This window comes from Podarcis muralis, chromosome 7 (assembly GCF_964188315.1).
Source record: "Podarcis muralis chromosome 7, rPodMur119.hap1.1, whole genome shotgun sequence".
Classification (NCBI taxonomy): domain Eukaryota; kingdom Metazoa; phylum Chordata; class Lepidosauria; order Squamata; family Lacertidae; genus Podarcis; species Podarcis muralis.
The window spans coordinates 27,127,433-27,155,422 of NC_135661.1; the positions used below are offsets into that span (position 1 = coordinate 27,127,433).

Here is a 27,990-nt window from a genome sequence, read left to right on the forward strand (position 1 = left end):
ATGCATCAGCGGATGTGAGCATCCTCCGACACGAGAGGGGTTTGGAATTGCTTCCGCCCTGGGTTACACAAAGTCACCCAGCCTCCTTGTTAACAAAGAGCATTCTCAGCTGCTATTTCGCCAGCTATTGACTTCAGGAATTTGGGGGCAGCATAGGGGAATAGAGCCCTATTCCCCCTCACAGAGCTAATATTCCCAGAGTTCCCTGGGAAGAAGGATTGATAGTGAAAGCACTCTTGAGACTTGTACCTCTGTGAGGGGAATGGTGTCTCCTAACAGCTCTCAACACCGTTCCCAAGTTTCTTTGGGAAGCCATGGCTATTTAACATGGTATGATACTGCTTTGAATGTGCTGATGGATTTTGGGGGCAGCTGGGAAGGGCAGAAGAATTGCCAAATTCTGGGGGGGGGGGGGGAATAATGATGTGTGGCATCCCGGAAGCTCTTCCAAGAACGGGTTAGTTATTTGTTCATCAAGGACTGGGACTTGTTGAGTTTCCAGAAAGCAGCTCACTTTGCATTAGGCTGACCAAAAGGTGGCACAATCTGCTAAAGTATGAAGCCCCAAGGCTTTGCTTAAAGTGCTTTCAAGGGCGTTTGGGAGAGCCTCTGTGTATCCAAGTGCCTTTAAATCCACCACTGCAACTGATTTCTCACTGTAAGCTCCTTGTGGCCGGGATCTGTTACCTCGTGCTTTGTAAAGCAGCCTTCCCTCATCCGCTGGGGCTGATGCTTCAGAGTTGCTTCCCTAAACATTTGGAGGTTTTTGTAAGGCCCCAAATACATGATTGGTGGCAATGCACAGGATCATGTGTGCTGGTGAAGGTGCATGGAAAGGGGGAATCCAGTTTCTCCCTCAAGATAATTTCACAGGAATTATATTTTTTTCACAGGATATTTTTTTAAAGTTATATATATATTTTTAACAAAAGCTTTGATACTTTGCATAAACAGTGTTATATATAATATGTGGGGACGACATTTTGATATACCTCTGATACAAGCTCTATCTGTTACTTGCTACTGTCAGGCTACGTAGAGATATATATTTTGTAATAAATTAATGCTTTAAACAATTTCCCCCTGTGCTTTTGTTCTTCTTGAAAATATGAGGTGTGAAAGAGAACCTTCATGGTCTAAGGGGCCCATTAAGCTGAGAGGAAGCTTAAGGGGAGAGAAGAGAATGTTATTTTGAATGTGTCTGAATACATTGCTTGTTGGCAAAAAACAAACTTGGTCTTGGCACACTTCCCTCATCCCCATAAAGCCCTAGCAAAGCGTTCTGCAAAACTCCTTTGGGAGTTGTCACAGAGTTCTAGAGATTCCCCTATTCTTTAACTAAGGAAACACTCGAAAATACAGCTTACCTAGGAAAGAAGCAAATGGGAGCAGGGCCTTCAAACCTGTAGGATTTTCCCTGCGGAGCCTTCTCAAATCCCAGAAGATGTGGTCCAGGTGAACGGGTTTGCACCCTTCAGGTGGGAAAAGTTTACGTAAGCCGCCAGAAAGTGCGCAAGAACCAGCTTTCGAGCAAGGGCTCATTTCCTGAACACACACCACTCCCGCCCCCACAGAAAATGCACAAAATCGTCACAAGGAAGCTTTTTCTTCAGCAAGACTCTTGCTAGCAGAACTGCTGAGCGGCACCAGCCACCCTGGGCACAGATCCTGCTCACGGTCCTAGTACATTAAAACACACATACACATGGGATTATTATATATATTTAAGATTAAGCCTAGCACATTTAGCACCAATTTCAAACTGCACTCCTTGCAGTGCGAGATCCATTCCTGGCAATAAGTAGGGGGTGGGTGTTTGCGGAAGACCTTTTCCAATTCTACTTCGAAAGCGTTTCGTGCTCTTGCTCCTTGCCCGTTTATATTGCACACCGTGTCCAATGCTGCAGAAATGCAAAGAGCCCGAGAAGGTAATATATTCTCCCTCTTATCAAAGAGCCTCATTTTAGGATCCCCTGGAAATGCCTGATCTCCTCCAAAGCCTAGTGGGGTCACTCAGAACCCACTTGTCATGCAGTACAAGGAGAAAAAAGCTGGTGGGGTGAAGCTGAGCTCCCGGAATATGCGGCGATGACAAATCACCAACTTGGATGGCTTTATAAGACAAGTTCATGGAGGAGGAAGCAACCTCAATGCCCCTGAATACCAGTTGCAGGCTTAAAATGAATGTTGTCCTAGCTAGCTCCCTAGACAAGGCATCTAGTTGGCTCCTATGAAGACACGATTTTGGACTAGATGGGTCTGATCCAGGGCTCTTGGTTTATCCTTTCAAGCCTCTTGGAGGACGTTTCCAGTCTCGCAACCGTCCAATAGCTGCTGCCCCGTTTTTCGCTGCAGCAAAACTGTACCCCCTCAGCAAAAGAGCATCTTCCCACAAAGGAGTCCAAGGGCAGGGCTTTGCCTGTCTGCAGAGCACCCGCTGTTCTACCTCTTGACAACTGGCAGACCTTGCCTGGCAAAGCCATCTTCTTCCCAACCAGGGCAAAAAGGTCACACGAGCGAGTCAAGATGGCTAAAATGTTTTGGTCCCGGAGAAAAGGGACAGCAGCCTTCTGGGACTGCCGCGTTTAGCTACGAGGATGCAGCAGTTGTGCGGACATTGACGTTCTTTGCAAAGGGTGGGGGGAAATGGCAGCCTTTTGCATCGTTGGCCTCAGACTTGTTATAGCAAATCCTGCCCCCCCCCCCCCCGAGCAACTGCAGGTATGGGCAGAGGTGGCAAAGAGGCCAGAGGGTTGTGGCAAGGGCTGGGCGGAGCAGCCGCTCTGCTGGGAGCTGATGCGTCACTGTTGCTTGCAGCCTTCCTTCTTCTCCCTGGGTTTCTGCCGGCCTACCTTCTCTGGCTGTCGTTTTGTCGGGGACACAAAGGCCGGTTCGCCGAGCTCATCTGGGTAGTCGAAGAAGCTGCCCGCAGGGACTGAGTGTCCTCCTGGGGCAGCAGCGGCTAAAGTGGTTGGACGGAGGAGAGGAGAGGAGAGGAGAGGAGAGAGAGAGATCTGTCTGTAATGGCATCACCAGCAGCAGCATCCCCACATCCCAAGCGAGCCAGCTGCTTTGGACTACAATGCCCATCAGCCTCAGCTAGCACGGCCAGTGCTCAGGGATGATGGGATTTGTAGTCTAGTAACATGTGGACGGCAGCAGACTGGAGGAGGGTGCTCACAAGTCTGTTCCCTGCTGTGCTGATGAGGCAGTTGTGTTATACCCAAGACAGCTGTAGGAGAAGAAGCTTCCTCCCTTTGCAGCACAGGGAGAAGGGATCTGCTGCGGCTGGAACCCATGACCCAGAGATTAAGGGTCTCCTGCTCTACCGGCTGAGATAAGGGGGAAGATAGGACAAGAACCCTCCCCAAGGCAACCAGGCACACGGACATGGTGGTGCTGGGGTGCCAAGCACCCAGTGGAGCAGGCTGTGAGCACCTTCCTCTTGCACAGGAAGCACTCGCATCTCGTTGCAAAGCCTTTTGGTAATTATCACCACTGATAATCTTGGGATCATTCATGGGAGCCAAAGAGGGCTTTTTTGGAGGGGGCAAGTGTTGACGCGGGGATGACAAACAGAATGATAGGAATCAGCAGCAACTTCCAGCCTTCCGGGTGCAGTCGGGGAGGGATGGGAACAGGGGAAGCTGCTGCCTTAGACACTAACTCAGGCTACTGGTCCATGCAGCTCAGTGCCGCCTACTCTGGTTGGCAGCAGCGGCTCACCAGGGTTTCAGTGATGAGTTTTTCCCTGCTCTGCTTGGGCCTTGGGGCTACCCCTCCCCATCAACTGCAGCTGGGACAGCTCAGTCAGTAGATCATGGGACTCTTCATCTCAGGTCGTGGGTTCGAGCCTCACAGTGGGCAAAAGATTCCTGCATTGCAGGGGGTTGGACTAGATTGCCCTCAGTGTCCCTATAACTCTAAGATTCTGACTGGCATGCAAATGGCCCCAGCCTTTCGTTGCGGAGGGTAAACAGGGCTGGAAAACCACGTTGTAACATCTAGCCATGGAATTGAAGGACAAGTATTAAATGTTATTTTTTAGTGTTTGCCCTTTATGGAGCACCTGAATGTGGAATTGGATCTCACTGCCGGATCTGGACCGATCAGAACTGTGGCTGCTTTGTTTATGAAAAAGGATATATTTAACATCTTTCATTAACATAAGACAGATCAGAGAACAAACGTAACACAACTGAATGCGCACCCTGACTACACTACCATAAGCACTTCAAAACGAACATAGAGGACAGAGAGAGGCCGCTGGGGAGGGAAGGAGGGGCTGCTACGCTGTTGCCCACTTAAAAGATGGTGCCCAAGCAAATGTTCGAAGCCCTCACCAACACCTGCTTGCCCCCTGGTGGCCACTCTTGTGCGTAAAGGTAAAGGGACCCCTGACCATTAGGTCCAGTCGTGGCCGACTCTGGGGTTGCGGCGCTCATCTCGCTTTATTGGCCAAGGGAGCCAGCGTACAGCTTCCGGGTCATGTGGCCAGCATGACTAAGCCGCTTCTGGCAAACCAGAGCAGCGCATGGAAACGCCGTTTACCTTCCCGCCGGAGCGGTACCTATTTATCTACTTGCACTTTGATGTGCTTTTGAACTGCTAGGTTGGCAGGAGCAGGGACCGAGCAACAGGAGCTCACCCCGTCGTGGGGATTCGAACCGCCGACCTTCTGATCAGCAAGCCCTAGGCTCTGTGGTTTAACCCACAGTACCACCCGCGTCCCACCCGCGTCCCCGTGTGTACCTGAGGTCAAAGGGACACCCCCGTCCACAGTCAGCCCTGGGAAACGGCTTGCAATCCCAGAAGAACCAGCTGCATTACCCACCTCTGGAGCAAAGGGCAACCATTCCAGCAGGGGCCTCCACCCTCTGGGCCCTGAAGGTTGGGTCCAGGTCCTCTGCGATATTCCGGCACAGCTGTGGCCTGAGGGACAACCTGCAAGAAAGGACAGGACACTCACAAGTTCGTTTCCCCTCCAGTTGCCCTGGCAGCAATTTGCGTTCCCTCCCACCCTGCCCTCCATCTCTCTGGAAATCTGGTTTCTAATGAAGACAATAAATGGGTCCCGGAAGTGAATTTTTAAAAGAGAGAGAGAGAGCAGAATTTAATAACCATTTCTATAATTAAATTCATAAGGGATCTTTGCAAAGTTACCATCTGAGCAGCACTGACCTGATGTCCGGCTGGCCTCCATGGGTGGGCACCTCTGAGCTGTCCGAGGACCAGAGTCCGGTTGGCGATGTGGCTCCGCAGCTCTCTTGCGCCTCCTTCTGGCAAGAAAGCAACACGGCGCCACGTAAGACAGACACTGAACCGTTCTGCCTGCCAAGGGACTAGCTGCTCTCTTTCGGAGCTGGGTGTGAACTGCAGGGATGCTGGGGCCACCACCACCCCCCCATGGTGCTTATTTCCCAACTCTCCGCATAGCCCACAAATAAGCTTTGCTCATAGTAAGCCAAGCTGAGGAAGGGGAGAAGTCATGGGCTCAGGGGCAAATGGCAATTTTCATTTTGGAAAATGCCAAAGGCCAGCTGAAACGTCGCCAAACAGCAAAGCCGCTTTCGAGTCCAGGTGGCATGATAAGCAAAGTGGAGCATAAGCAAGAAAAAAGAAACTCGTCTAGAGCCAAAGTCACTGTGCTGGTCAAAAGTTTGGTTTTGCCGTACAGCGGTACCTCGGGTTACATACGCTTTAGGTTACATACGCTTCAGGTTACAGACTCCACTAACCCAGAAATAGTGTTTCGGGTTAAGAACTTTGCTTCAGGATGAGAACAGAAATCGTGCTCCGGCAGCGCAGCAACAGCGGGAGTCCCCATTAGATAAAGTGGTGCTTCAGGTTAAGAACAGTTTCAGGTTAAGAATGGACCTCCAGAATGAATTAAGTACTTAACCTGAGGTACCACTGTATTGTCATAGGGCACAGAACAGGGGTCCCCAAACTAAGGTCCGCAGGCCAGATCAGGCCCAAGGGACTCCTTTATCCGGCCCGCAGCAATGCCCGCTGCTGCCACCTGCTCTTACCAGCGCTGCGCGGCTGCCCACTTCCGAGTTGGAGAAGCACCAGTAATAGCTTGTGCGCATGCGTTATTTCTGGTGCACATCCAGGTCGGAGGAGGCCCGTGCACATGTGCACAATCTATTTCCGGTGCTCCTCCGACCCGGAAGCGTGCCAGAAATAGCGTGTGCGCACGCGTATGGGCACGCGCTCCCCCACCCTCTGGCCGGCCGCGCGATCATCGCTGGAGACACCGGCCCGAGGTGCGGTAAGTTTGCTGACCCCTGGCATAGAACCTGTCATTAGGAGCACCCTCACGTCAAGATTTGCTATGCATGAGGAAGGTGCCATGGCCAGCTCCAAGCTGCTGGGTCCATGCAGAGGCGACTTCTGCTACACACCCACACCCAGCTGGGTCACTTACCTCTTGGCTGGGGCTGCTGCTGGGGGCTGCCTCCTCCATGGTGGCGCCCTTGCCCCTTGCCCCTGCCCCTGTCATGGCCTTGACCCTTCTGGGAGATCTCCATTGAGCTTTTAGTTCCTGGTCCTGCATATAGCGGGCAATCTCCTGTGAGGAGGAGAGGGGAGGGAGAAAGACCTTTTTTAAAAAGGCAAGTCAATATCTCTCATTGAAGGTATTTCTGTCTCGGGAGCCCAGTGACGTTGGCCTTGTGAGGCTTTCCAAATGGTGCCCCCCAACCACCCAGCTGTGTTCCACTCCCACAAGCCCTTTGGTTGCTTAGCTCCAGGCTGCAACCTAACAAAGTGGCCTTGGGCGGTTTCTGCTCCAGATGAGAGGATTCGAAGTCTTTCAGGGTCCACAGAGGAGAGTTGAGGCATTCGTAACTCGACAGCCCACACTCCAGGTCCAAAAGCACCTACCACACTCCAGTCTTTCCTGGCTCAACCCTGAACCAAAAAGGCCCAGACAAACAGGGAGGTCTTGGGGCTCTTCTGAATGGGCGCAGAGCGGGCCGAAGGGAGCCCCCCGCCCCCAAAGCAGGCGTCTACAGGCAAAAGGACCCACAAAAGGACTGAAGGTGGGAGGGAGGGAAGAGGTCGGTGGAGCAGGGCCTGAGCAGCTTACAAGGCACTGGGGGGAGGACAAACTGGCTCTTGGGACACTGCTTCACACTCAGAGGAAGGTGGGGCAGTGGGCAAGGAGCCCCCCAGCAGCAAACCCTCGCTCTGATGCCCATGGTGAGAGCAGCTGGCTTGGCAGCGCTGTGGCCTCAACTGCGAGCCAGCCAGTCATGGTCCAGTTTGAAGGAGGGAGCGTGGCTGTTTATGGAGGGAAGCGAGAGAGTTGCTTTCATCCTTGGATGCTGTTGGAGCTGGGCTGGGCCGTCACGCCAGAGCTGCTTTGATGCCACCCTCTTCACCAGTGGGCAAGCCTACAGCTGCGACCCCCCCACAAACCCCAAAGCCCCGCTGAGCCAAGCCGAGCGAAGAGACCAGCGATCAGCTCCTTACCTCATCCTGAGCCACCTGGGCTGCCCTGTAGTCATTGTGGCGTTCCCGGTTCTTCCTGGCTTTCTGCATGAGAGTGAAAAAGCTAATAAAACAAGGCGGTACAGAGAAGATGGAAGAGGAGGAGCTCTGTCCACACCACAAATCCTTTTCTTTTTCTTTCTTTCTTTCTTTCTTTCTTTCTTTCTTTCTTTCTTTCTTTCTTTCTTTCTTTCTTTCTTTCACAAGGCATTTCCAATACAGAGGATGAGCCCTGCTCTCCCAAGGCAGGAGCTGCAAGCTCGATTCTCACTCCGGGAAGGCAAAATAACACCTGCTCCTTTTCTGAGGCGCCCTTGTAATTCTGATTCATGCAGGAATATACAGGAATATATAAACGCTGCCTCAGGCCATTTGCTGGGCAGCTGCTGCCAGTCAGGATTCAGTGGTGCCTGGCTCAGTACAAAGCACCTTCCCAGGCGGTGCGGTTGCCTTTTGTACAGCTTCCTTTATCTATTATGATTATTTATTATTATTTATTGAAGTGAAGCTTCTCTGAGGGTGATAATCCCACTTTACTAATTTGCAGCTTGAAATGCGTGAAATTTCTAATCTTGAAAAGTGTGGGTTATTGTTGTTGTTATTTATTATTATTATCATTTTGAATTTATATACCATCCTATACCCGGAGGTCTCAGGGCGGTTCACATAAAAAGACCACAGTATATAAAATTAAAATAAAAGCAATAACCCAATAATACCCCACCCCAAAGAGCCACATTTTAAAAGGGTATGGGATGTTGATCAGGTCATCCAAAGGCCTGGTTGAGAAGGAATGTTTTTGCCTGGTGCCTAAAGGTGTATAATGAAGGCGCCAGGCGGACCTCCCTGGGGAGAGCGTTCCACAGATGGGGAGCCACTGCAGAGAAGGCCTGTTTTTGTGTTACCATCCTCCAGAGCTCTTAAGGAGGCGGCACACGAAGGAGGGCCTCAGAAGATTATCTCAGGGCCTTTGTAGGATCATATGGAAAGAGGCGGTCCTTGAGGTATTGTGGTCCTGAGCCATTTAAGGCTTTATAGGTCAAAACCAGCACTTTGAATTGGGCCCGGAAACTAATCGGTAGCCAGTGCAGTTGGACCAGGATCGGTGTAATATGCTCAGACCATCTATACACATACAAACACACACTTTGGCACTGGTGTTTCGGGGGCCCATGGGGCCCACCTTATCCTCTGCCCTCTTTAACAGCATCCCTCTAGTGGTGCAGCAATAAAACCGCTAGCACATTTGCAAAGCTAAGCAGGGTCCGGTATGGTTTCAAATTGGATGGGGGACCACATGCCGAGATTTCTGCATTGCAGATGGTTGGACTAGATGGCTCTCGGGGGTCCCTTCCGACTCTACAGTTCTATGAGTCTATTAGAAGTCAACTGGAGGGAGGTCAGCTGGGGATCTGGAATGCTGATGACACTCGGCTCTCCCTCCCTTGTCACCAGAGCCCACTGCAGGGGTGCTGGATGAGGGCCAAGTGACTGAAACTGAATCCTGACAAGAGGAAGCCACTGTGAGCAGAAAGTTCTCAAGTGCAGGAAACTGGTACTTCTCCTGCTTTGGAGAACACTGCCCTGGGAGATTCAGGATTTCAACCATTTCATGCCAGTCTGTATTTGGCTTCCAAGGACCTTCCCCCAATGCTCCTGGGGCCAACACGTCCAAGCATGAGATTTACAACCTTCAAGGTATTGGGCAGTTGTCACAAACCCACCTCCAGATGTGCAACCTTAAAACCTTCACATGCTCTCTTTATTTGACAGGCCCAGTTTGTAACAGGCAAGAAAGTGCCCCCCGCCTCCAGCTACTGCTGCCACCCAAACCTTAGTTCCTGGCCCAGAGGAGGAGGAAGAGGAGACCAAGATGGGCGCTCACCAGGCAAGCCACTTCCTCAGCTTGCAGCTCCCGGGCTAGTTCTTCATCTTGCTGGAGCTGCTGCTGGTTCTGGAGTTCAAGTTCCGCCATCACCCAGTTTAGGGGCCCGAGGGAGTCATCTGAAGACAGAGAGAGAGAGAGAGACAGGAAGACAAACGTGAAAAATGGAGTCGTGGGGAAGGACAATGAAGGAGTAGCTCTGCATGTGCTGCTGGTTAAGCGAGCTGGGAGCTCATTGCGGGAGGTTGCCCCTCTGCTGGCAGATGAAGGCCAAGGGGAGAAACAGGACCACCCAGCTGAGGCTGGCCTGGTCCCCTTCTGAAAGTCCATTAATAATAATAATAATAATTTATTATTTATACCCTGCCCATCTGGCTGGGCTTCCCCAGTCACTCTGGGCGGCTTCCAACAAAATATTAAAATACCTTAATACATCAAACATTAAAAGCTTCCCTAAACAGGGCTGCCTTCAGAAGTCTTCTAAAAGTCTGGTAGTTGTTGTTCTCTTTGACATCTGGTGGGAGTACGTTCCACAGGGAGGGTGCCACTACCGAGAAGGCCCTCTGCCTGGTTCCCTGTAACTTGGCTTCTCTCAGTGAGGGAACCGCCAGAAGGCCCTCTGTGTCTGGGTAGAACGATAGGGGTGGAGACGCTCCTTCAGATATACTTCCAGCGCTTTCGTGCTTGGAAATCTGCCACATGAAAACGGTGCCAAGATTTCCCAGTCGCAAGGCGGTGTAACGCCAAAGCCTCGGCCCATAATAATAATAATAATAATTTATTATTTATACCCCGCCCATCTGGCTGGGCCTCCGCAGCCACTCTGGGCGGCTTCCATAAAAACCAAAAATACAATAAAATATCACATGTTAAAAACTTCCCTGAACAGGGCTGCCTTAAGATGTCTCTTGAATGTCAGGTAGTTATTTATCACTTTGACATCTGCTGGAAGGGCGTTCCACAGGGTGGGCGCCACTACCGAGAAGGCCCTCTGCCTGGTTCCCTGTAGCTTTGCTTCTCGCAATGAGGGAACCGCCAGAAGGCCCTCGGCGCTGGACCTCAGCGTCCGGGCAGAATGATGGGGGTGGAGACGCTCCTTCAGGTATACTGGACCGAGGCCGTTTAGGGCTTTAAAGGTCAGCACCAACACTTTGAATTGTGCCCGGAAACGTACTGGGAGCCAATGCAAGTCTTTCAAGACCGGTGTTATATGGTCTCGGCGGCCGCTCCCAGTCACCAGTCTAGCTGCCGCATTCTGGATTAGTTGTAGTTTCCGAGTCACCTTCAAAGGTAGCCCCACGTAGAGTGCATTGCAGTAGTCCAAGCGGGAGATAACCAGAGCATGTACCACTCTGGCGAGACAGTCCGCAGGCAGATAGGGTCTCAGCCTACGTACCAGATGGAGCTGGTAAACAGCTGCCCTGGACACGGATTTGACCTGTGCCTCCATGGACAGCTGTGAGTCCAAAATGACTCCCAGGCTGCGCACCTGGTCCTTCAGGGGCACAGTTACCCCATTCAGGACCAGGGAATCCTCCACACCTGCCCGCCTCCTGTCCCCCAAAAACAGTACTTCTGTCTTGTCAGGATTCAACCTCAATCTGTTAGCCGCCATCCATCCTCCAACCGCCTCCAGACACTCACACAGGACCTTCACCGCCTTCACTGGTTCTGATTTAAAAGAGAGGTAGAGCTGGGTATCATCCGCATACTGATGAACACCCAGCCCAAACCTCCTGATGATCTCTCCCAGCGGCTGCATGTAAATGTTGAAAAGCATGGGGGAGAGGACAGAACCCTGAGGCACCCCACAAGTGAGAGCCCAGGGGTCTGAACACTCATCCCCCACCACCACTTTCTGAACACGGCCCAGGAGGAAGGAGCGGAACCACTGTATAACAGTTCCCCCAGCTCCTAGCCCCTCAAGACGGTCCAGAAGGATGCTATGGTCGATGGTATCAAACGCCGCTGAGAGATCCAGCAGAACTAGGAAACAGCTCTCACCTTTGTCCCTAGCCCGCCGGAGATCATCAACCAGTGCGACCAAGGCAGTTTCAGTCCCATGATGAGGCCTGAATCCCGACTGGAAGGGATCCAAATGGTCCCAGAGATATCCCTGAGAGCCGGGCGCTAACTGTGCACCAGCCTTTCCCAACCAGCTGCTTTCCGGATGCTGGTGGGACTACAACTCCAGGCAACATGGCCAGGCAACAGAGGCACCCAAAGTAGGTGCCGTCTTTGGTCCCATGCGTGTTGGGATGCCCTCATGAGACTTGTGCCACCTGCACTCCGGCTGAGGACGCAAGTTGCAGTCAGACGAAATTTGGGAGGCCCTGCGTGTCTGGTTTGCGGCCCCCGGAGGGCCCCAGAGAAGCCCCTCCTCTCTGGAGCAACCCTCACCCCTCCTCCAGCTCCGGATACCTTCTCCTCCTTCTCGCTGTGTCGCACTTGAGCTCCTGAGCCACAACTGCTGTTTCTTCTGCAGGTTCTCCTCCTCCAAGTCCTGAAGCTGCTTGGCTATTTCCTGTGTGGAGGAGAGGAAAAAACCCACTGAGAGGGGATGGAAATGGAATTCCAGAGCCAGGCTTCACCCTGCCACTACTTCGTGGTGCTTTCTGTCTCCCATTCAGCTGGCAGAGAACGAAGACAATGGAAACCTGGGGTACTAATTGTGCCTCTGTGGCCTTATTTCCCACCCCACCCCCCTTGCAAAGGAGCTACTGGAAAGCAGCCTTAAAGTGCACTCCTCCCAATGGTTCTTGTGGAAGCAAGGCTTGTTGATGGTATTGACAGGGAGCCTCACTCAATGAGATGACAGGAGTTGCTGCGAACTCTGCACTGCAGCCGTCTCCTGCCCAAAGCTGGAATATTGTGCCTGCTTTTATCTTCTGGAGAACATTTTTAAACCAGAGGGTGAAATGCTGTTCTGGACCTGGGCACCATCCCTCCACTCAAGCCTTCATCTTTTTCAAAGTTCCTTAGGTTGTTTTCAAGCCAACGTTAAGCCAGCCATAAAAAAATGTAATTTTATACGTAATTCTGATCGGCTGAAACCATGGAGTGGAGATGCCAATTTTCTTTTTCGTTCTGTCTGCCTGATAAGGAAATAGGTTTAGAAGAGGATATTCTCTTGGGGAAGCTTTTGTTCCAGAGGAACTGTGGAAATGGGCAGAGGGCTTTCAATCCCTTGTGAGGGAGAAGGGGCTGAGGAAAGTCCAGATTTGGGACTGCTGTTCTTAGAAGGCAGGCAGAGCCTCTTCCAGGGATCTCTGTCACCTCAGGTGACCCCGCCAGCTTTGATCTCTTGCTTTTGTTCCATTAGCCAGACAAGCAGCAGCTCCACCAAACTGCTCTTTCCAGGCTAATCCTATTTGGAACCGAACAGCCTGTTCTACATATTAAAACGTCGCCCTCAAAGCGGTTTGCGGCCAAGCTGCCCTTGGCCACTAATGGCAGGGAGCAGGAAGAGGTTTTTGCAAAGGCGAAACTCTCGTTTAAGTGGGTTTCCACAATGCTCCACAGTGAACAGCCAGCTTCCCACTGACCAGCGAGTGGAGGAACAAGGAGGTGCAAGAACCCAGCCTAAGTCAGCCAACAATGCACACTGGAAACATCCTTAAGATAGCAGCCATTGGTTCATCTGCCACCAGATAAATCTCTCTTTCCAGTCCTGCCCTGGAGGAAACATTTACACTGTTCTACGGTGTTTCCATGTGCTGCTCTGGTTTGCCAGAAGTGGCTTAGTCATGCTGGCCACATGACCCGGAAAAACTGTACGCTGGCTCCCTTGGCCAGTAAAGCGACATAAGCGCTGCAACCCCAGAGTCATTCATGACTAGACCTAATGGTCAGGGGTCCCTTTACCTTTTACCCCCTGAAAACATTCTGATTTGTTTGCAATGAGGATATGCAACGATGTCAGTCCATCATTACTCCCCCCACTTAACTTGGGCAGGGGGTGATCGGACCCAGAGTCAAATTACTGCAGGGTGTGCTAGAGCCAACTAAAAATAATCTGCCTTTCGAAAGGACCTGCTAGGCAGCCCACCCTGTCCTGTTCCTGCCGAGAGGGGGCCAAAGGAAGGGAGGGAGCCTGCCACCTGGCTCCAGGTGTTCCTGTTACCTGGTCCTTCTCCTTCCTCTGGCAACTCTCCTCCACCTCCCTCCGAATGTCTTCCTGGATTGCACGGGCGATTTCGGAGTCCCGATCTTCCCTGCGTGTGATGCGGGCAGGAGAGAAGGAAGGAAGAGGCAATTAGTGAAGCAGGAAGCCTCTGTCCAGATGCACAAGAGAGGGACAGAGCAGGAAATTCAGAGGGCCTCCTGTCAGTGGCGTAGCGTGGGTTGTCAGCACCCGGGGCAAGGCAAGTAATTTGCGCCCCCTAACCCGTGGATTTGCGCCCCCTAACCCGTGGATTTGCGCCCCCTAACCTGTGGATTTGCCCTAACCCCAGATGTTGCGCCCGGTGCGGCCGGCCCCCCCTGCACCCCCCACGCTACGCCACTGCCTCCTGTCAGATGTTAATCTGACCTCAAGAGTACAGGAACCTTACAAAGGCACCTGGGGAACTACAGAGAAAAGTCATCCATTGCCTCTAGCATACACATCTGCACCAGGTGCACACTTTAGACCTCAACATGTTCAGTATGCTCTGTCTGCTTGCACTGCAGGTGCAAAGCTCGCCACAAGCAAGGTCAGACACAAGCTCTGTGGGCTTGTAAGGCTTGCCTCCCTGCAAAAAAGAGCCCCAAATTCTTCTGCAGCTCAGATTATAACTGGAGTTGCAGAGGGGGGGAAACAAACCTCAGTTTACGTCCCTTTCAGCCTCAAAGGACAGCTTGATCTAATCTGGGCAGGGATAGCCCAACTTCTGCCATCTATGCTCTGATAACCTTTAGGTTAGATTGCTGCAACACATCATATGCGGGGCTGCCTCTGAAGATGGTTTGGGCACTTCAGCCAATGCATAATTCAGCAGCCAATTTGTTCACTCCAGAGCAAGACGGTTTGAGCATATAACGCCAACTCTGGCTCAACTCCACTGCTTGCCAATCCAATTCCAGGCACAATTCAACGTGCTGGTTTTGACCTATAAAGCCCCAAACAGCTCAGGACTGCAATACCTCAAGGACCACCTCTGGGACTCAGACCTAGAGATCATAATCTGCGACGTTTCTTCTTGTGCCACTCCCTGAGTGGTCTGGAGGTGCCAGCATGTGAGCAGGCCTTTTCTGTGGTGGCTCCCCGCTTGTGGAATGTTCTCCCCAGGGAGGTTTGCCTGGTACCTTCATTACATACCATTAGGCACCAGGCAAAAACATTTCTTTTCTCCCAGGCCTTTGGCTAATTAAACAACCTATGGCCTTTTAAACTTGGGAGGGCATTGCTTTTATTTTCACTATGTTGTGTATTTTTGTGTTTTTATATTGTAAACCGCCCTGTGACCCTGGGGTGTAGGGCTGTATAGAAATTTAAGAAGCGAATACAATGAATAAAAAGAGGCTTGGAAAAGAGTCCTTTCAGAAGTAGTCTGCCCCACTTTCCCCACATCCAATCCATGCTCATCCACCCTCGGTCTACACAAATGTGGGTCTCCAGCTATTTTTGGACTACAACTCCCATCATCCCTAGCTAGCAGGACCAATGGGAACTGTAGTTCAAAAACAGCTGTAGACCTAAGCTCGGGAAACACTGGAAGATGGCAGCCACAGCAGAACCAAGACTAGGCCTTGTCCATCCCACTAGGATGCCTTCCCATAAGCATCACCATAACTCTCTCTCCCGCCCAAAGCAAGAGACACCGCCGCCCTGCAATAAAGTTGGGACTCCAAAGCAAACCTACAGTTCCTTCTGCTGCTCAGAGAGCTGGTGCTTCCTCCTGGCTTCCTCCTCCAGGTCCTGAAGTTTCTTGGCAATTCGGATGTCCTTCTGGACCAGCTGGTTCTTCTGAATGTTGGAAGTGTAATGCTGCTCAACTGCAAAGAGATGGAAACTTCACTGCGTGGGCTGGAATGGAGAGGCCTCTTATGTCCTCCTCTCTCCTCCCTTCCTCGCCTTCAAGGGCATCTCCAGGTATGGCTGGGAATAAAGACTCCCTTGTCTGGAACACTGGAGAGCTGCCGCCGGTCCGTGTAGGCCGGATTTTGAGAGAGTGGTGGGGGCGCCAGTCGCAAAATGGCTGCCACGGAGGAGGCATGGCCCAACGCAAAGGAGCTGCTGCAGGGCATGTGTGATCCTGCTTCAAGCGACGCACTTTCGGGGGGCAACACACCTCAGGCTGCCTCTCCAGACACTGGGCAGAAGGGGGAAAGGAAGACTGCGAAGGTGGATCAATAGGACTCTGAGGTAGCAGCCCAAACAGGTGGCGTGATGCCAAGCTGCTCATCTGACTGGATCTCTTCCAGATCCTGTCTGCTGGGCAGTAGCTGTTGACACTTTCTTGCCCTCTCAAGGGTGCTTGGTGAGGAGAGACGGAGAAGGAAGGCTCTTTCCTCTTCAGCCTGCCACCCTAACTCACCACCCCTGGGTGCCATAGACAAGAGCTGCTTGGCTGGCCAGCCAGCTGCTCCCACCACCCCTGGCAGGCTTGATCTTAGCTGCCATCCATCAGTCCCGCTGACAGGGTGTGGGTGGCGAAGGGGGTGGCACCGGGGGAGGTGGGAGAAGTGTCCTCTGCCTGGACCGTGTGCGTCACTGCAGCGGGGAATGACGTCGCGGAATGATTCATGGGCACCCGCTGTGGCAGCCAAGACAGGCTGGGGTGGGCAAGGCGGCCCATCTGGGTTGCAGGAGGAAGCGTCCCCTTCCAAAGGGCCGCCAAAAGGAGTCAACCTTGAGAGTGTCCCTGGAGAGAGTGGTGCCTGTCAAGCCTGTTCCTCGTTAAAATCTGCAAGGTTGATTCACTGAAGCACTAGGCTCCATTTAATTAACTAAAAAAAAGGCCGTAAAAACTCTGGCTCCAACAGGCACCCCGTACTAGGAAAACTAAATGCGCTTCCAAAGGATGCCTTGAGCATGAAGGACGGACCTATTTCCAGGGATCGTCTGAAGGCCTCTAAGTGGATGCAGTGGATGCGGGGGGTTTTGAGGGGGGGTTAATACTCCAATGCTAAAGGCAGAGGGCCTTCTTAGTAGTGGCACCCTCCCTGTGGAACACCCTCCCTTCAGGCGTCAAGGAGATAAAGAACTACAAAACTTTTAGAAGGCACCTGAAGGCAGCCCTGTATCAGGGAGGTTTTAATGCTTGATATTTTACTACGTTTTTATATACAGTCGTACCTCTGGTTACGTACTTAATTTGTTCTGGAGGTCCATTCTTAACCTGAAACTGTTCTTAACCTGAAGCACCACTTTAGCTAATGGGGCCTCCCGCTGCTGCTGCGCCGCTGCCACGCGATTTCTGTTCTCATCCTGAAGCAAAGTTCTTAACCTGAGGTACTATTTCTGGGTTAGCGGAGTATGACCTGAAGCATATGTAACCTGAGGTACCACTGTATCCCGTAAGCTGCCCAGAGTGCCTGGAGAAACTCAGCCAGGTAGGAATGGTACAAATAATAAAGTTGTTGTTGTTGAATGCTGAAGCCAGGGGCCCAGCCAGACCAGGTAGAAAAAGACCCCAAGAAATTCCAAAACACTGGCCAGGGAAGGCAAGGCTGGGCTTGCTCTGAGCCTTTGCCCCAAGAAAGAGGAGTAGGAAGAGTTCCATCAGCTCTTACTCTCTTGCTCTTGAAGGCTGTAAGCCAAAGCGCCATCTTCCAGGACCGCAAAATCTCGGCAAACTGCAGGGGGAAAGAGAACACACAATTAAACAACAGCAGAGCCCAGTTCTGCCAATATTTTCATTTATCTGCAAGTTTTCTTACCCATCCATCACACCACAAAGTAGCAGGTTGAGTTCCAACCATTGCAGCTACGTAAACAGGGAAGGCCTTTGCAATTATCAAATGGGGGGGGGGGGGGGGAGCCATTCAAAATGGAAACAGAGAAATGCAAATCCAGCAAAATAGGCCAGATTAAGGAGGTGCATCTCAGCAAATCTCAACACCGAAGAAGGCCGGTATGGATGTAGAGGGACTTTCAAATGTTTGGGGCCTAAATTGTTTATAGCGCTCTAAACACAAATGCAAGCAGAACTTTTAATTGGGCCTGAAGACAAACCAGCCACCAGGGCATCTGTTTTAAGATAGTTGCGACTGGATAGCCAGCCAGCCAGCCAGTCCTCTGGCTGCTGTGTTTTGGACCGAGGAAGCTCACAGCCATCCGAAACAGCATTTGGAGGAGGAATGTTTTGTGTAAAGGTAAAGGTAAAGGGAGGGACGCGGGTGGCGCTGTGGGTTAAAGCCTCAGCGCCTAGGACTTGCCGATCGAAAGGTCGGTGGTTTGAATCGAAAGGTCGGTGGTTTGAATCCCCGCGGCGGGGTGCGCTCCCGTTGCTCGGTCCCAGCGCCTGCCAACCTAGCAGTTCGAAAGCACCCCCGGGTCCAAGTAGATAAATAGGGACCGCTTACTAGCGGGAAGGTAAACGGCGTTCCGTGTGCTGCGCTGGCTCACCAGATGCAGCTTGTCACGCTGGCCACGTGACCTGGAAGTGTCTGCGGACAGCACTGGCCCCCGGCCTATAGAGCGAGATGGGCACACAACCCTAGAGTCTGGCAAGACTGGCCCGTACGGGCAGGGGTACCTTTACCTTTAAAGGTAAAGGGACCCCTGACCATTAGGTCCAGTCGTGGCCGACTCTGGGGTTGCGGCGCTCATCTTGCTTTATTGGCCAAGGGAGCCGGCGTACAGCTTCCGGGTCATGTGGCCAGCATGACTAAGCCGCTTCTGGTGAACCAGAGCAGTGCATGGAAACGCCGTTTACCTTCCCACTGGAGCAGTACCTATTTATATACCTGCACTTTGATGTGCTTTCGAACTGCTAGGTTGGCAGGAGCAGGGACCGAGCAACAGGAGCTCACCCCGTCACGGGGATTCGAACCGCCGACCTTCTGATCGGCAAGCCCTAGGCTCTGTGGTTTAACCTGCAGCGCCACCCGCATCCCTCATGTTTTGTGTAGTTGCTGCCAAATACTTGTAACCCCACAGAGCATCAGTGCTGCCTCCAGGACTTCCATTCTGCCTTCCTAACAGGAGGAGGAAGAGGTGGCAGCGGCGGCAGCACTGAGGTGACTGTGAGCTGCGCTCCCTTGGCAAAAAGGCAGCCAGCCTGCCCAAGGCAGCAGGCGCCGCTTTGCAGGAGCCCTGCCAGAATCTGGGTGTGTCCAAAGTTCCACACCCAGTCCCTGCCCACCCAGCCATTCCACAGCTACTTGGCCGACAAGTCAGCACAGCTTAACAAGGTGTTGAAAGATCTCTGTCTACAGGCACCGTTTACGCAAGACAAAGAGAAAAAGGGAGGGGAGCAAGCAGGGAAGGCCGCACCTCTGAGCCTAAACCGGGTGCCATGGCAAATGCCAGCCATGGAGAGTCTTTACGATGTGACCCCCCCCCCAAATAAGCCATTTAGGCCTCAACCACACTTCAACCAAAGGGCGGCAAATAAAGTTTGCCCATTGCAAGGGAAAACCTTTTCCAAGGTGGCAACAAAGGACCATGTTGGGCACGCCAGGCCTTCTTGTGCCTGGCAAAGCTCTCGTTTGCTCAAGAGTGCCAGCCAGCCTTGTCACAGAGCCCGGTGGGGGTCACATTTGTGCTGCGCAAAAACACAGCTTCTGCTTCCAAAAAATGAGAAGTCAGACACACCCAGTCTAGGGAAGTTAGCCCCCACTCAGCATCTTTTTTCTGCGGAGCACCGGGGGGGGGGGGGGAGAGACAGAAAAAAAAAATATGAAACAACAAAACCATTCTTCAAGTTTATTGTCCTTGCATCATGATGAATAGGGCCCTTCTCCCCCAACTCCAGGAATCGCCACTTGAAGGGAACCTCCAAGCGAGTAAGGAAGTCAAGGGCTCAAGTGGTACCATTTTGGGGGAGGGGGCTGCCTGAAATCTGTACAGTGGTACCTCAGGTTACAGGCGCTTCAGGTTACAGACTCCGCGAACCCAGAAATAGTACCTCTGGTTAAGAATTTTGCTTCAGGATGAGAACAGAAATTGTGCAGCAGTTGCACGGCAGCAGCGGGAGGCCCCATTAGCTAAAGTGGTACCTCAGGTTAAGAACAGTTTCAGGTTAAGAACGGACCTCCGGAACGAATTAAGTTCTTAACCCGAGGTACCACTGTATTCCTTTTTCCGTACCACTGAAAGAACGGATTAGAATTGGAAGTCAGCAACTAGAACAATGATCAATTAGAATTCAACAACAGGCTGGAATTGGAGTTGTGAGAGGAAATACTCCTTCAAAGGCAACCTGTGGAACTCATTGCCACCGGATGTTATTCTGGTTCCATTTAATGTGGACTTGCATCTTCTGCAGAACGTGTGAGAAGTAAAAAAAAACCACCACGGAAAACAGAACTCTGGGTTAAAGGTGGTGGTGGGGCACTTTGGTGTGGCTATTGTAAAAATAATAATAATATCTGCCTGCCTGTGTGAGCAGCACTGAGGCCACAACCAGCTGCCCTGTGGAAGCGACCCAGGGGTGCCCGGAAGTTGCTGTTCTTTTAGCAGAGAGGCCCTGAAGAATCTCTTCCCAGAGGCAGCTGAATGGTCAAGCGGCCACAGGTCAGTGGAAACCCCGCCACTCTGAGCTTTGCTTCCCCGAATGGCTCTCCACTCAGCCTCACGACCTCATTTCCAGCTGGCATCGCTTTCCTCCTCCTTCCCAAATTACATTCATTTAATCCTTTCCCCGTCCCTCTCCGTATCGCATTACAAGGTGAATAAGGGACATGTCACGCATTATAATTACTGGCCCGGAATCAAATCTCAGTGGCGGAAAAAATGCGCCCCTCCCCAACACTGCAGTGCTGGGAGGGGGGGAAAGCAAGCTTCTCTCAGAGGCCTTAGCTACGCCCATCTTGGCAGGTGCTTTCTGAGGCCTTCACAATCGTCATCCTCACACAATTCTAGAGGAGATCTTGGCAGGGCAAGGTGTAGCAGCTGCCCCTGGTCCAATACACCTGAAGGGCACCAGGCTGGGGAAGACTACCCTGGTTAACTGGGCCACAGGGAGGGGATTTTATATATATATATTTTTAAGGGACTGGCATTAGATTTGGACGCCCTTCCACAGCTTGAGCCACCTTTCCAAATACCACCTGGGGCCATCATTCTGCAGCCACTGGATCTGTGTACAGTGATACCTCTCGTTAAGAACCTAATTCGTTCTGGAGGTCCGTTCTTAACCTGAAACTGTTCTTTACCTGAGGTACCACTTTAGCTAATGGGGCCTCCCACTGCCGCTGTGCTGCCAGAGCACTATTTCTGTTCTCATCCTGAAGCAAAGTTCTTAACCCAAGGTACTATTTCTGGGTTAGCGGAGTCTGTAACCTGAAGCGTCTGTAACCTGAAGCATCTGTAACCCGAGGTACCACTGTACTGAACTCTGTACTGAACTTTGAAGTTTGAAGCAAATCTCCCAGTACACTGAGCAAGCAGCCGCATGCCAGGGACAGGATTTTGCTCTCTCCTCCCTGTCTAATTAGAGGCAGGAGGAATGAAAGCAAGCAAGGGAAAGGAGATGTCTTTCATGACCCTCTCCCTTCTGGACTTTTTCTCTCTTTTTTTAAAGGGGGCTCTGCCTCCAGGTATCATACAGTTGCCAGCCATCAATTGGAGACCATGGCAGACTCCAGAGGGCAAGTGGGTTTCCTGGGCCTTTGCTCCCACAGCAGAAGCAAGGAGATGGAAACTGGCACACATCTCTAAGCGGGCGAGCTTGTGGCTGTTTGGCACGCCGCGTATCTCAGCACCTGGTGGCATTTGGGGGCTTGCACCACACCTGCTCTGTTTATTTGTTTTTAATTTTTATTAGAAATTTTATTTACAACATAACATAAACCTCCCACCCCCCAATACAGAAACCCACCCTCATTAAACGTGAACATAACATACAATAAGCATAACATACAACAATACAAAAAACCAAATAAAAGACTTCCTTTATCCTGTATCTGGCCTCCTTATTTACTTCTTATAAGCTGATCTGTTTTGATGATTATTTTGTACATTTCTCTTTTTTGTAGAAGAGCAGCATATACAGTGGTACCTCGCAAGACGAATGCCTCGCAAGACGGAAAACTCGCAAGACGAAAGGGTTTTTTGTTTTTTGAGCTGCTTCGCAAGACGATTTTCCCTATGGGCTTGCTTCGCAAGACGGAAACGTCTTGCAAGTTTGTTTCCTTTTTCTTAAAACCGTTAATACAGTTGCGACTTGACTTCGAGGAGCAACTCATAGCACGCGGTGTGGTAGCCTTTTTTGAGGTTTTTGAAGACTTTGGTGATTTTTGAAGCTTTTCCAAAACTTTTCCGACACCGTGCTTCGCAAGACGAAAAAAATCACAAGACGACAAAACTCGCAGAACGAATTAATTTCGTCTTGCGAGGCACCACTGTACATTACCCTTAAGAATGGAGCTTCCAAGTTCTGAGGCAGACTGTTGGCTGGGCTCTGCAAGTCGGCTTTCCAGAAGTCCCTGCCTTGCCATGATGGCGACTGGGCAAAGCTGTGGTTTTGCTCTTAAAAATGCAACTGCAATACCTCAAGGCCCACCTCTTCCCATATGAACCTACCCGGACCCTGCAGTGGCTCCCCATCTGTGGAATGCTTTCCCCAGGGAAGTCCGCCTTTAGGCACCAGGCAAAAACGTTCCTTTGGTTGACCTGATCAACATCCCATACCCTTTTAAAATGTGGCTCTTTTGGGGGGTATTATTAGGTTATTGCTTTTATTTTTATTTTATATACTGTGGTCTTTTTATGTGAACCACCCTGAGACTTCCAGGTATAGGATGGTATATAAATTCTAATAATAATAATAATAATAATAATAATAATAATAATAATAATAATAATAATAATAATAATAAATAACAACAACAATAGCCCACACCTTTCAAGGTTAGAAATTTCACGCATTTCAAGCTGCAAATCAGTAAAGTGGGATTATCACCCTCAGAGAAGCTTCACTTCATGTTTCCTAATATATATTTATACACACACACACACACACACACACACACACCCCAAGGTGAACCCCTAGCCTCTTACCTTCCTGCACCGGAGGCAGGCGGGAGGTGTCAATCTGAACTTCCGTCATCTTCAGCTACCGGGCTGTGCTCTCATGGACTCCTGAAAAGGCAACCTGCAAGAAGAGAGGCTACGAGTTACTGGGGTTGCCTAGTGATGATAACCTAAGTGGGTTTCAGAGATGCTGGAGGAGAAACCCTTCCCATTGCATAAGCCCGGGTTATCTCTGCGGCTCTCTCAGGGAGGTTCGCCTGGCAAAGCCTGTCGGTGCTGACAGGTGAGCACGCTCCTCCAAAAAACTCTCTCCCAGGGCCAGCGCAAGAGGAAATGCTTCTGTGTAAGAGTTCCCCGAGCCCAGGAACAAGAGATACCCCACAGGGTCCCCAAAGAACTCTTGTGCAAGGCTTTCACTGGTCCTTCTAGCTAGGGGTGATGGGGGTTTGTAGTCCAAAGACAGCTGGAGGCCCAAGTTTGGAAAACCCTGATTTAGGGAAGGTGTGTGTGTGTGTGTGTGTGAGAGAGAGAGAGAGAGAGAGAGAGAGAGAGAGAGAGAGAGATTTGCCTTCCAGTTGTCGTTCTAAACTGCAATCCCCACTCCTAAACTGCAGGAGTTACAGTCCCAAACATCTGGAGGGCATTGAGAGAAAAGAAGGCGTGTGAACTCATGATCAACACTGGGCAAACATTCCACTTGATCACATCTATACCCGGCTCTTCCTCCCAAAGGAGCCCAGTGCTGTCTCCCTGCACCTCCTGCTGCCAACATGGTGAGTGGCAAGATGGGTGACCCAGCAGAGGATGGCACAAAGGCATGGGGTGGCTTCCAGTTGCTGCCAGCCTCAATGGGCAGCTTGCCTTCCTCTCCACCAACACAGCCACTGCCCCACGTGTCTATTCCCCTTTCTAAACCTGCCGCCATCTTCTTGCCGAAGCAAATTCCACAAGTTAAAATTGCACACTCTGCGAACAGCGGCTCTCTTTTATCTCGCTCAGATCTGCCGGCTGGCAAGTTTCACTGGGCGACCTGAACTTCTAGTATTATGGTGGGTGGGTGGGGAAGTTGTCTCAACAGGAATAATGGTAGCTTTAGCCTTACTCCTTTGGGGAGTTGCCTCCATAGTCCCAACATATTTTTGATTGCTCTGCCTTTTCCTACTCTACTTTTTTTGAAATGGGGGTGGGGAAAGAGATCCAAATGCAGCTGCTGCACCAAAGATTTGCCTAAGAGCATTACGATACTGACAGTTTTATTTTCAGTCCCTTTCTTAATAATCCCCAGCATGGAATTAGCCTTTTCCGCAGCTGTCGCACAGTGTTTGCACTAAGCTATTTGCCACGACTGCACAGCACCCTCTGGGGAGAGTCACAACAAGCTCCGATTCCCTCAGTATGCAGGCAGACAGACTCCACTTTTTGCTTTCCTCCTTTGCAAGAAATACTTATTTACTCCACCCTCTGCTTACTGTTCTTTAATTAGTTACTAACTCCTAAAAAAGGCCTATTGTCTTATCCTATGACTGTTAAATGCATTTGATTTAATTTGCTTTCGGTGAAGTGTTTCTTTGTCAAAAGGTTTTTGAGTGTGCTTATTATTACATTTCTACCCCGTGTTTCCTCCAAGGAATGGTGAATGGCCCAAGCTTACCCAGGGAGCTGAGAGGGGATTTGAACTCAAGTCTCCAAGTTCATAGCTCAACACTCTAACCACTATGCTACGCTGGGTGTCAGAAGACGTATACAACATCTTCTGGATTCCCCTTACCCACGTGCTCCCTGACTCTTCTTCACAAACTCTTAAAAGGTTGCTGAGGCAGAACTTCCCTTTACAGAAGCCTTGCTGATTCATTCTCAGCTAGACTCGTTCTTCTATGTGCATGATCAATTTCGTCTTTAATTATGCTTTCCACCAATTTACCTGAAACGGACATTACAATGCAATTTCCTGGATCCTCCCCCTGCCCCTGGATACACTTAATAAATAAATAAATATACATGTTAAGCTGCCTGCCTTCCAGTTCTCTGCTAAGGGGGAAGATTTTAGCAAGAGGTGGAATATTTTGAGCAAGTTCATATCCAAGTTCTTTAGGCTGAAATCCTGCAAAAAAATAAATAGATGTAAGTCCCACTAAACTCACTAGGGCTTACTTCAACAAACACATGAAGAGGATTGTGTTAAGAACCCTACTTAGATGAACACCATCAAGACTCCGAGATTTGCCAATTTGTCATTTGTCCCTAGAATAGCCCTAGGCCATTTCTAGCCATGTCTTGCTTTTCAGCCTAGCTGAACAGAGATTCTACTCTTGTTCCCCTTAATGGAAGAAGAGGAGCTGAACTTATGACCTAACACAGAAAAGTGAGGATGATATTTACTGCCAACAGACAACCCCACACGAAATCACTCCACACAAAATCAGAAGGTGGTTCAAAGCTTTATATAAAACATACCTGACTTGAGGTAGGCACATGGAAGGCGCACTCACAAGGGACCCCTGACCTCTCTCTAACTTCTAGCGCGGTGCCAACCTCCCCTTCATCAAGGCTTGGTCTGGTTGTGCAAAGTCTCTGCTCATTCCTAAATTTAAACAAACTCCCCAGTGGAGAGCTTGCAGACTGTGGATTCCTTCTGGAAATAGCAGCCAGAGAGGAATGCAACTTTTCCCAAGTAAGGGCATATGAATGTGCCCGGTTGATGTGTGGGGGTCTACTCTCCCTATGTGCCTCATATTTTTTCCCCTGTAAGACTGCAAATGTGAAGCGCTTCCTCTCAGGGAGACAAAGGGTGGGTAGAGCTTCTCCTGCTCAATTTCTCTGTATCGTGGCTCCATCCAGACTTCCCTTTATTCTGCACTCGCTGCATTTTGAGCGCTAGGTTTCCCCTCTGCGTTCACAAAGCTCATCTCTGCCCAAGGTCGGAAGAGTGAAGACACCCCCCATCTTGTCAATATCCCCCGGTGCGCACACAAAACAGGTAACAAATCTGACAGTAATGAAGCTGTGCAGATGTGAAACACATGGTGTGTGTGTGTGTAGTAACATGAACACATTTGCAGTTGCAGAGTTGCAACCCATTCCCAGCAGGCTCACTGCAGCCCCGACTTCTCCATCAATTAACCCAGCGCTCGGAAAGGTAAAGGTAAAGGGACCCCTGACCATTAGGTCCAGTCGTGACCGACTCTGGGGTTGCGGCGCTCATCTCTCTTTATTGCCCAAGGGAGCCGGCGTACAGCTTCCAGGTCATGTGGCCAGCATGACTAAGCTGCTTCTGGCGAACGAGAGCAGCACACGGAAACGCCGTTTACCTTCCCGCCGGAGTGGTACCTATTTATCTACTTGCACTTTTGTGCTTTCGAACTGCTAGGTTGGCAGGAGCAGGGACAGAGCAACGGGAGCTCACCCCGTCGCAGGGATTCAAACCGCCGACCTTCTGATTGGCAAGTCCTAGGCTCTGTGGTTTAACCCACAACGCCACCCGCGTCCCTCCAGCGCTCGGAAAGTCTTTGCCAAATCCCCTATATCATAACCCCATTTCCTCCTGACCCCCAGAACATGAGCAAGGGCCCTCATTGGAATCCAAAGGAGAGCATGCAAGAAACATGGCAACCCTAGAAGTTAATTAAAAGATATGCAACCGTAACACACACACACACACACACAGATACACACACTGTTCAACCAAAATGATCAAACGGCTTGAATTTTGTCCTTCTAGCAAGATGTTCTTGTGAAGCATTGTAAAGCCACTGTAAGAGATGTGTAGTTGCTCTCAGAGGAATCCCCTGCAGATACTCCAGCAAGCAGGACCAGAACCAAGGGAGAAGGGGAGCAGATAACCTCCGAGCAGCTAAGATCTATTATTTGATAGTGGAGCAGAGACTGAGGCTACCTTTGAAGCCAGTGGGCCCTCGTTCGCTGTGGGTAGAATGGGCAGCCTCCCCCAAGGGACTGCTGCAGTTGCAAATTCCTGCAATGAGCAGCGTGGTGTGGGGGGTGGGGATGTGGATTTAAACTAGGTGACCTCTACAGCCCCTCCAGGATTTTTAGCAAGCTGCCATTTTGGGTTTGGTTTTGACTTCATGTTATCAGGGACATGACTGGACCCTCCTTTGCTAATATACAACAGGGGGAGGAACTTTGCACATGGCCAGTAGCACCTCTGTTCCTTTTAAGGGCCTCTGCTGGCTGCAACCCTTCCCAAGGTTCCCCAGGTCTCACCTGCAGATCCGTGGGGGTCGATTTTTTTTTGGGGGGGGTTGCATGCAGACAGGCTGACGGCAAGATTGATCCCTTTTAGGAGGAGGAGGCGGCACTCTGCACATGACCAGAGGATTACAGCGAGGCAAGGCAACCTGGCAGGCATGCCATGGTGGGAGGGGGCATAGCCACGACCCTGGTCCCTCCTTCCCCTGTCTGGCCTGAGCTACCCTTGCTGCAAAGCCCAGAGGGGAGCCCCGCATCCGGGTTGCTGCGCCAGGTCTCCACTCTTGGCCGTGATGGACCCCGCCCTTTCTTCCTCCACCCCCCCCCCCCGCCTACACTTGCAGGACGCCGGGCCAGAGGAAGGCGGGACTACCTCGCAGGGCTGTTGTTGGACGAAGCCCCCCCGGCCCCTCCCTCCACCTGCTGGGGAGGGGGAGGCCACCCCCAACCTCTCATCCAAGTCGCCATAATGAGAAGGGACGAGGGAGACCCCCAGCCCAAAACCACCCACCCAAGTACTTACCTGCCTGCCTGCCTGCGCGGCCAAGGCGCTCTCGCCCCGCCTTCTGGCGGGCAGGAGGCGGCGGCTCTGCGGCTCCGCAGGCGGATGGGAGGAAGGAAGGAAAGGAGGGAGGGAGGCTGGGCGACGCCTCCCCCGCCTTCCTGGCCCCGCCGAGCCCCCCCCCCCCGCAGCCCCTGCCCGCCTACCCACCCACGGGGCCCGCCGCCTTCCCCGGTCCCGGAGGCCTCCCCAAGGAGCGCAAGAAGGAAGGAGGGAAGCGGGCGGATCCAGCTGCAGCAGCGGCTCCTACCTCGTCCTCCTGCCCGGCGACCGCCTGGATAAGCGGCCTTGCGTAGGATTAAAGCAAGGGGAGGAGGAGGCGGAGGAGGAAACGGGGGCTGCAGCCAGCTAAATTTACTCAAAGGAGACCCATCAGGACGAAGGGACCCCAGGCGTTGCCAGGCGTAAATCAAGCAAGTCGTAGAATTGTAGAGTTGGAAGGGATCTAGTATAACCCCTGCAGGGGATCGAACATGCAACCCTGGCAGGATCAGCACCAGGCTCTAGCCAACTGAGCTGTCCAGGTTCCTTCCTCCACGAAAAGGCCCCACCCCCCAATAAAGGCTGCAAGCAAGATAAATAAAAATCCTTAACTAAAAGTAGGAACAATCAGAGTATTTGAAATCGAAATGCTCACAGAGGTCACTTGGATGATGTTGTGAAAGGTTTTCAGCAAATGCAAGAAAACTTGTTTTAGTTCGGGTTAAAAAAAAAAAG

At 51.3% G+C, this 27,990-nt stretch overlaps 1 protein-coding gene across 11 annotated transcripts; it reads right to left on the minus strand.

The window, feature by feature from the left end:
* Positions 1–1,590: 1,590 nt before the first annotated feature.
* LOC114602367 (uncharacterized) lies at positions 1,591–27,724 on the minus strand. Of its 11 annotated transcripts, XM_077931432.1 has the most exons (14): positions 27,235–27,385; positions 24,504–24,606; positions 23,074–23,138; positions 22,533–22,626; positions 17,099–17,161; positions 15,226–15,358; positions 13,506–13,596; positions 11,783–11,906; positions 9,383–9,501; positions 7,480–7,542; positions 6,431–6,574; positions 5,182–5,279; positions 4,835–4,944; positions 1,707–2,962 (listed from the first exon to the last, which is right to left on the minus strand). In XM_077931432.1, exons 4-14 carry the CDS (start codon positions 22,579–22,581, stop codon positions 2,802–2,804), a joined length of 1,155 nt encoding a protein of 384 aa, XP_077787558.1. In that variant the 5' UTR covers positions 22,582–22,626; positions 23,074–23,138; positions 24,504–24,606; positions 27,235–27,385; the 3' UTR covers positions 1,707–2,801. The 11 variants fall into 11 exon arrangements, with proteins under 11 accessions (XP_077787567.1, XP_077787558.1, XP_077787560.1 ...); XM_077931441.1 differs by lacking the exons at positions 1,707–2,962; positions 24,504–24,606 and adding an exon at positions 1,591–1,680 and having other exon boundaries at positions 27,235–27,387; XM_077931434.1 differs by lacking the exons at positions 24,504–24,606; positions 27,235–27,385 and adding an exon at positions 27,524–27,724.
* Positions 27,725–27,990: the final 266 nt, after the last annotated feature.

What these genes read in the sequence shown, in the direction of transcription:
- LOC114602367 (XM_077931437.1), bottom strand. Translation starts at nt 22,581, where the DNA reads ATGACGGAAGTTCAGATTGACACCTCCCGCCTGCCTCCGGTGCAGGAA. An exon ending in TCTGAGCAGCAGAAGGAACT is followed by an intron (nt 13,597 to 15,225) that starts GTAGGTTTGCTT and finishes CATCACACGCAG; the next exon opens with GGAAGATCGGGACTCCGAAA. An exon ending in GGTTGCCCTTTGCTCCAGAG is followed by an intron (nt 2,963 to 4,834) that starts GTGGGTAATGCA and finishes CAACCACTTTAG; the next exon opens with CCGCTGCTGCCCCAGGAGGA.